Source organism: Lupinus angustifolius, chromosome LG05 (genome assembly GCF_001865875.1).
Source record: "Lupinus angustifolius cultivar Tanjil chromosome LG05, LupAngTanjil_v1.0, whole genome shotgun sequence".
NCBI lineage: Eukaryota > Viridiplantae > Streptophyta > Magnoliopsida > Fabales > Fabaceae > Lupinus > Lupinus angustifolius.
The window spans coordinates 18,395,211-18,404,805 of NC_032013.1; the positions used below are offsets into that span (position 1 = coordinate 18,395,211).

Below are 9,595 nucleotides of genomic sequence, written 5' to 3' on the forward strand. Positions count from 1 at the left end.
TCTATTGCAAATAGTTTATTTTATTATTTCCTATTTTCGGATTTAAACATTTATATATATACATATATATAATTATAATAGAAATCAGTTTGTGAGTATCTATAAAAAATACTAATTCTTATTGCAAAAATAAATAAGTAAATAACAAACCTATAATGTTAATATATGTACATGAATGGTGTGATGAGTTGATAATTAAACTTAAATGCCAAAATTCTTCACAAAATAACTCTAATAAATATACACTAGAGTCTATTTTAAATGTTGAACACTGGACCGGACAAAAGTGAGTATTCACACCAGGCAACAAAACTGAAACAAACAGACGCGTTGATCTATCATTCCAGTTTCAGACGAAACGCCGAGCATCCCCCACGTGTGTGATAAAAACCCTTAGCCATTATGACCTACCCCTATACCTACCTAGAAACCCTGCCCCTATTCCATTGCGCCAAATCAGAATGATCCAAGTCTACCAGCTCGGTCATACCCGGGCTGTCAACCCTATAGAGTCTACTAGCCCGATCATCTCTGACCGACCTAATAGATTGGGGACATCTATTCCAACCCGGTCATACTCGGGCTGTCAACCCCATAGAGTCTACTAGCCTGGTCATCTCTGATCGGCCTAATAGACTAGGGGCAATTGTTTCAGCCCGGTCATACTCGGGCTGTCAATCCCATAGAGTCTACTAGCCCGGTCATCTCTGACCGACCTAATAGACTAGGGGCAACTATTCCAGCCCGGTCATACCCATGCTGTCAATCTCAAAAGAATTTATTAGCCCGATATCCTCGTGCAGTACTCCGCATGTCCCCGTCATTCGCCTTAGATGGGTCCACTCGTGTCAGATGTAATAAATGTTCCTGACGTGATATTACGACATCTGACACACTATTTAATACACCTCAGACATGTTATTTAATGCACCTTTGACATACCATTTAATGCGCCACTGACTCGCCATCAATGTCAGACAACAAACCACCTGTCACGCCGCCTAAATATTCTACTTGGCCCCGAAAAATCGATAAGGGCAGATCCGCATGTCAAGCAAGGATGACCGAAGTACGTCCCTTGTACCCATTAAATGTTGGCCAATGACCAGATGTCATCTCATCACTTCTTAAGCTCTATAAATAGAAGAGACCACACAGGGAGTATACTCTACTGACTTAAGCGTCACATAATCTTTTCAGGTACCTCCCTCGGTGGGTCCAGACGACAATCCGACCAAGTCACCTGATCTCCTCCATTCTACCGACCATCCATCCTCCATTCTATCGATCATCCATCCTCGGCTTCCGACCATCCATCATCAGCTTCCGACCATCCATCCTCAACTTCCGATCATCCACTCTTAACAGTAAAGAACAAGAACTATATCGTTAAACGTGATTAATATAGATCAACTTTGCAATGTGTGACATCCTCCAAAGTTAATATCCAAAGCTTGCGCTCATCCTAAAAACATTATTTTGAAAAACAAATCCTATAGTAATAACAACACCTACAATACAACCATAACCTTTTTTTACCATATCACACATTTGACCATGATTTGCATTTATTTGACAATAGTTTGCAACTTATCCAGATCCATAACAATGTCTCCCTTCAACTTGGAGAAAATTACTTGTTTTCTTTCTCAATCTTTCCCTCACACAAAACTCACACAATATTGGTTTCCTCTTGAAAATATATAAACATGTCTATAACTCAATACCAACTTCATTGTGCATCTAAAACTACATTTTGATTTGCTTACCTTAAAATAAGGGCACCTAACGAGTTGTTTCTTCATGTTCTTTCATGATTAATTGCACACCACATGCCATACTATAACTATATATGTATTCACCTGAGGACTGTATATGAAATTCAACCCGTCTATCCCATAACTTTGTTTCTCTAATTTGACTTGGGGTTTCATGATTGAAGGACACATGATTTAGAGGAAAATGAATGATTGGGAAATGGGTTGCTTTTCGTGATTAGGTTCATAATTAAAGGGGTTGCATTTCTAGGTTGGGGGATTAAGGTTCGAAGTGGATTGAAAATCAGAGGGGAATAGGAGGTTAAGTTTTTCGATCAGGGTTCACAATGTAAAAGGGGCTGTGTTTTCGATTATGCACATATACATCTAGAGAAAATTTATAAACTATAATAATAATTACAACTGCCAATTAAAGTTTGCACAATACAAATTTGATGCATGTATATGTATGTACTAAAAGTGGCTCAAATGAAAAGAATTAACATTAGTCCGGTGAAATTCCTAGGTAGATTAAAAGATCAAATGTTCGATTCATAACAACAACATTTGTTGAAAAAGATGATCACACACTAAAATTGATTAATTCCTTATTTATAAAGTAATGAGATACTTTTGGTTATACAAAATAGGTTAGAACAATTTTCATTGTAAGATTGAAAATAATTTTCATTTCATCTTACTTGAACAATCAAAATTAAAGAATAAATGAATATAACTTTTTTAAATAATCATATAGTTATAATCATTATTTAATTTATAATCCTGACTATAAACTGTACAATTTTTTAATCCTAGCTATTCAGTTTAGTCTTCGGTTGTGATTTAATTAGTTATGCTTAAATTGATAAAACTATTTGTTATGTATACTCACAATAATAGTTTACCACTAATGAAATTTTTTATTTACTTTGAAATTATAGATAATCTATTTTATTTTATTTTACTTTTTCATGATAAGTTTTAAAGATTGAATTATAATGCTAAATTTGCACACATATATAAATATATATTATTATTTATGTAATACTTATTTATATATATGGATTATTAAAAAATTATAAATATATAACTAAACTATAAAAATTGTCGAGCATAAGAAGATAACATTATCCATATAGATATGTAGGTGTGAGTATAATTGTTGATAAACTTTATTTGAGGCCACCCTCTTATTTTCATCCCGAGCATAAAGAATAGACTAGAACAGATTATTTGTTTATTTTTATTACATAAACCTCCTGATATTCAAAACTTTTATTTAATTGCGACTAATCTTAAACATTTTGAAAGAGCTATTAAAAGGTAAACTTCCGCCACACTTATTTTTTTCATTAACACAACTTGAACAGGTAGCCATACCTAATGAAAGGGAAACTTGTTCAAGGTTCATTTGGATCGGTTTTTAGGCAAAAAATGATCCGATCCAAACATGTAATTAACATGCGGTCTGGATCGGTCTGGTCTGTTTATATTAAGATGTCCGATCCAATCCGATCCAAATATAATATGCGGTTTCGGTTCGGTTTCGATCAGTTTTTTTTATAAAATATTAAAATTGGACTTATATTCAAAACTTATAAAAAATGACTAAATATTAAGCATAAAACAACAATAAAAATAGTGTTCAACAACATTAAAATTTGTACAACAATAGTATAAGTAAACAACATCATAAAATAGTAATAAACAATAAGACAATAATAATAAAAGTATAAAACAGTAACAACAACGACAAGATATCAATAATAACACGATAACAAAACAACAAGATATCAATAATAATAATATGAGCATTGATAAAGTAATTTTAATAGTTACAATATTTCACCGATGATTAATAACAATAATACTTTCACAACAATAATACTTGAATCCTCTTTATTTGGTTATGAGATTGGTTTAAGTTCTAAAAAAGTGTATCAAATATAATCAATATGATTTAAAACATAGCAACATATATATAAGTGTGTTATAGAATATAACAAATAAAATATAGGTACAATTTTGGAGTTGGGACTTAAGATTAAGTTTGGAAGACACTTAAAAGTATTACACAATTAAACTTTATATACAATTTCGGTCCGGTCTGGATCGGTCTGGATCCAAGAGGTGAAACCAAAATCCGGACCGGACCAATTGGTCTTTAAAAAATAAGTCCAACACGGTCCAAATGCATTCGGTTTTTGCGGTTTCGGTCTATTTTGGATCGGTTTTATTATTGGACCGGTCTGAATTTGAACACCCCTAATTCTAATCACTTGTATCATTATTGCTTATGAAAGTACTAAGTTTTTTAAAGGAAAATAAGTAGTAATTTTCCCAAACTAATTTATTTGTTATTTTTTTATTCACACTATATTGCTTTCCTAGTTTAGGTGGTTATACAATATTTTTCATAATAAATAATATAAAAACAATTTTATATGGCTAATTTTGTTGGCAGACCAGTAAATATAGTTAGTACCATTGAACAAAACACACCAATTAAATTATCTGCTTTATAAAAAACAAAAAAAAAGGCCAACCTCACAAAACACATAACAAAGCAATTACATAGCTAACAGATTTGCATTCAAATGTTTTTTCCCTTTCTCTAAAAACCTTCATCTACCAGAGTCAGATTTAGTCAACGATCTTAACCTCACAAAAAATTTGACTTTCTTTTCACAATTATTCAACCCATGTTGCTTCCTCTTCCTCCCATCCCAATTATCCGGTGACCCCATCATCAACACACTCTCCGGTGACCTCAACCCCACTCCCACCGCCGTCTCCTCATTATCCGTCTGATCCCACCCCTCACCACCGCCGCGACCACCGCCACCAACCACCAACATCCTACTCTGCATAGCACTCACCACCTCCCTCATCGCCACGTCAGCATCATCCCTATTCCTCAACAAAATCTCACCAACCTGTGCCGGCGTGAGGGACCCACCATTCCTAATACACCCTTCAACATTCTCAAACATCACGTGCGATTCTACTCCAAGGTAGTTTTTAACTAACTCCTTAAACGCATGCACCCCGCACGTGCCGAGGCTCACGTGAACATCCATGCGCCCGCATCGCACCAGAGCAGGGTCCACACTATCACGATGGTTAGTTGTAAACACGACTAACCTCTCCTCTCCACAACAAGACCATAACCCGTCAGTGAAATTTAAAAGCCCTGAGAGCGTGACACGTCCACTTTCCTCACCCGAACACCGCAACGATGTCGTTTTCGATTTCCCACTTTTCCACTTCGGATTAGTTGTTGTTATTGCATTTGCATTCGTCTTTTTTAACATCCTATCAGCCGTTAGATCAAGTGAGCAATCAATATCCTCGATTACGATGATCGAACGGTTTGTCGTTTGTATCAAAAGTGATCTTAGTTCTGAATTATCAGAAACTTTCGTGAGTTCCAAATCGTACACGTCATAGCATAGAAAATTTGCTATAGCAGCAATCAAGCTAGATTTACCCGACCCGGGTGGGCCATGGAGCAAATAGCCCCGTTTCCAAGCCCGGCCCACACGGTGATAAAAATCCTTGCCGTTTGAAAACGCCGTGAGGTCTTCTTTGATTTGCTTCTTAAGTTCAGGCTCTAGCGCCAGCGTGTCAAACGTCGAAGGATGACGGAACGGAACGGAAACCCAACCTGATTCGAATGACCCGGACCCGTTGTTGTTGGTGAAGAGTCTCCGTTCCCGTGACACGCGCTCGAACTCCTCAGCGCGTGAGGTGACGTGCGCGAGGTAGGGTGATAGCAGCGAGTGGCGGTGGCGTTTAGGGAGGCGTAGCGTGAAGCTACGCTTCTCGTCGAGGGAGTCTTGAACAGTATCGACTTGATGAGTCCACGCTAGGCGGTGGCCGTTGAAGTTATCGTGGACGGTGTGGTTTGGAGCGACGGCGAAGGAGATTCGGTTGGAGGAAGGGGAACGGGAGAGAGTGACACGGCGGCATGCGGCGGCGGGGGAGTGGTTGACGGCGTTGAGGTAAAGATTGACATGGCGGTAGAGATCGTTGAGATCAACGCCGCAGTAACCGTTGAATTCTGGAATCTCAAAGTAAGAGTAAGGAGATAACAAATCTTGAAGATTCTCATAGAAAGAATGAAGCAGAGAAACAAGCTGTGATGGAAGCACATTTTGCATTACTGTAAGTAACCCTAACAGTGACCACATTTGAGATAATATCTCCATTTTTTTTGTATCTGAGTGTGTTTGTTTGAGATTGAGAATTGATTGAAGTGTAAAAATAGAGTGTGAAACTGTGAATGGTTTGTTTTGTTTCTTCTTTTTGTGTTATTATATACAATGGATAAAGTGAGAACATAGAATTGAGAGCATATAGGAGAGTAGGGAAAAGTTAAAGGTAAAGATGATGAAGCAGATTACTTTGCTTTTTTGCTTTTGCTTTGTTCGTTTTACTGGAGAATAATATGTTAGCCATAACCTCACTGATTTCTAAAGTATGCATACAATACTAATATTATTACATGCAGAATCCCAGAAAATGCAGTTTTTCTTGTTTGCTAAAGGTGCTCTTTAATCTAGCATTTCTATTTGTGGAATCAAAATCCAAAATCACAGAAAAACTGCATGATTTTGCCATTAATAATGGTAAAATTACTTAATCACATGTAATTTTACATCTATGCATAGCTTATCTTTTCAATGTTTGCCTTATGATATGATGATATTGCCACCTAATAGTGTTGTAATGTGTGTATATATCAAGCATAATGCTTCTTGGAGAGCACATCATCTACTCATGTGTCACTTGTTGTGATTAATTGAAAAAATGTATTTAAATTAAAATGTTAAGAATAAAATATTTTTCTTATCAATCTATATGGAGTTACAATTTTTAGGACATCAAATGTGCTCTTATGCTTTCAGTAAATACCCAAATTTAACCACATAAAAAATGTGACCCCAAATTTAATATCCAAAACCATACATTTTTTTTACTTGATCTTGAAAAATCTCAAATATCTTAAATATTGGGCAAATTATTTATTTTCAAGATTATTTTTAGGGACTCATTAGCCCATGCCAAGAACTATTTTGACTATCTTTGCTGTTTTTTAAGGATCAAGCTGAAAATTTTATTTTTAGGGACTAAATTAAGGGGAGACATTTTTTCTTAAGGATAAACTTGAGTATTTATTGTCAACCTTTTCTTTTGTCAATTGTCAGGTTCAAACTTTAAATTTTGTAAAAAAAAATCTTTTCATGAACTGTTTATGATACTTGTATGGTTTATTTTCTTGTCTAAAGTTGCATTAATCTTTGGACATATTCTTCAAAAATCAATGAATTTTCATAAGCATCTTGGTCTTGAAACAATGCACACGCACTAGGTAGCTTTAGTAAAAGGTTTACAAGAGATAATAGCATAATATATTACAGTGGCACGCATGCTGATACCCGGCCTATGGTATGGTACTATGGTATGAAGGGGATCTTGTAGAGTAGAAACTGCTTTTGTTCTTTCTTGACAATTCACTCTTTATCTTTTTTCTAGTATTTGTTCTTATTATTTGCTTTTCCAGAAGTGGGAGAATGTTCTTAAGAATAATCATATACCTCATGACTCACTCATCATGAGTACCAAGTAGGAGAGATAATGAGGTTATGATGATCATTTGCTCCTGGTGATTTCCATATTTTACTGTACCATGTCAATTCAAATTTAGTATTTTTGTTCATAGATCATCATGTTTTTTCTTCGCCTGTAATGAGGGGGTGAGTGTCAACACAATAGGAAGGCTATTTATTTGTTATTCGGAGATTATGGGGTTTAAATCATGAATACTTTCTTTCTCTTGCCGGGGTAAGGCTGTGTACAATTATCCATTGATATGAAATCCGAGTTGAACATCAACCCAGGAGAAGTTCCGTCTTTAAGTTAATTAGTTAAACTTTCCGGTTGAGTCGAATGATGTCATATATAATTAATAATTATCTATAACTATATAATTATATATCAATGCAAAATTTTATATAATTAGTAATTATGTATAATTATGTTGAAGTAATATTTCTCCATTTATTTATTAGAATAAAACGAAACATGAGAGTAATGTTCCGTTTTTTATATTTTAAGTGAATTGTTCGATTCACTTCCGTGTTATTCTGGATCGGAATTTCCCCGGTTCAAAGTGGTCCAACTGCTCATTCGATGAAGACTACAAATCAGAACCGTTTTCAAGTTCAGTCAGCAATCGAACTGGTCAGACAGTCCGATCTTGTCCTCACAACATTGCAATTATCATCTCCAAATCCCACTGAAAGCTGTACACTGAGAGGCCTTATAAGGGCTGTAAGCCATTACACATGAAGTTTGATTTCAATGCACAAGTATTACCATATTGAGTTGCTCATTTTGTTTGGTAATTCTATGCTTAGAACTTTTCATTATTTAACACTTTTTTACTTATTGGTATGCGAGGTGGGAAGGTCTAGTTATGAGAGTGAGATGTATAGATCTGAAAGATATGAAAATGGTGGTATTCTTTCTTGTGCATTACATTTCTTTTCCATCTTTACATGCTTGTGCTTTTAAAACAAAGTTTCATTTATGCTTTTCACAGAAATTTGTCTAAAACCCCTTTACTTAAAGCAATATAATTTGTACCTTCAGATTATAATCCTGTGGTGTTTGGCTGTCGTTCTTATCTTCATCTTTGTTGCCCTTTCAATGTTTTAGGTATCTGCATATAAAATGGTTGAAATTTTGAGAAAGGGGCATGGAAAGAGAAAATAAAAGGGGGAGAAAAAGAAAAAGAGGCATGTGTATATAGCATAAAAAGCCACGAATATGGAGGATGGGCAAAAAATTCAGTGTAGGTCAGCCTTGAGAGAAAGCTCTCCTTAAATGGGGTATCAAGAATAAAGCCAAAAAGAGGGTTCTCCTTGGAATGTCAATGATCTAATGGATCATATTCCATCCTTGTATAATGGCTCAATGCTAGATCCATTCATCAAGATAATGGATCAAATTATTAAGCACAACATGTAAACATTAGCAATACTAAATCAATCAATAGGTAGAGAAATTGCACTTTACCTTGTATAAGTGTTCTATGATAGAACATTATGACGTTGTTGTTGATTCCACCTAGTAAAATTAAGGATTGATTGATGCTTCTTTTGTCTATGACACCTTTGGCCTTGAATAAGCGCCACTTAAATTGGGGCATTAGAATAAAGCGAAAAGTGGCATGGAATGTCAAGTGATCAAATGAATCATATTCCAACCATGCAAAGGGGCCTATTATTATTGGGTGACAAATAGATGGATTTAGATGAATTTAGATTTGGATGTTAATGGGTGGATGGAAATGTATCCATTGATTCATATAAATTCATTTAAACTATATTTTAAGTTATCCAATACATCTATATCCAATGTGTTCCGATTCATCCAATTTTATCTGTGACTCCCTTTTCATAGATTTGGACGGATGAATATTTAATCTATTTGGTTTTTTTTTATTGAACCTAAAAATATCTATCGAAGAAAATCGTTATTTTAAAAATTACTATTTCAACTAAATATTTTTTAAAATTGCCTTTAAAAAAACACTTCTAAAATCATTTAGAAATCAATTTTTTAAAAATGATCTTTTGAAATTTTTAGAAATTTTTTTTTCAAAAATTCTATAAGCATGTGTTATTTAAGGTTCTACGTGGAAATTATTTAACAAATACTTTTAGAGTGTAATATATATGCATAGTTAGTATAAAGATTTATACATAATCACTATATCATTCACTATTCGTTTAATTACTTATTTTGAATAATCAATAATAATTAAATAT

At 34.6% G+C, this 9,595-nt stretch overlaps 1 protein-coding gene and 1 long non-coding RNA gene across 2 annotated transcripts; one reads left to right on the forward strand and one right to left on the reverse strand.

Moving 5' to 3' along the window:
• Nucleotides 4,226–6,478, reverse strand: LOC109347957 (AAA-ATPase At4g30250-like). Its single transcript, XM_019588097.1, has 2 exons — nt 4,375–6,478; nt 4,226–4,343 (listed from the first exon to the last, which is right to left on the reverse strand). Exon 1 carries the CDS (start codon nt 5,966–5,968, stop codon nt 4,382–4,384), a length of 1,587 nt encoding a protein of 528 aa, XP_019443642.1. The 5' UTR covers nt 5,969–6,478; the 3' UTR covers nt 4,226–4,343; nt 4,375–4,381.
• Nucleotides 5,828–9,050, forward strand: LOC109347958. Its single transcript, XR_002107688.1, has 2 exons — nt 5,828–5,924; nt 8,481–9,050. It is a non-coding gene; the product is annotated as an uncharacterized LOC109347958 (long non-coding RNA).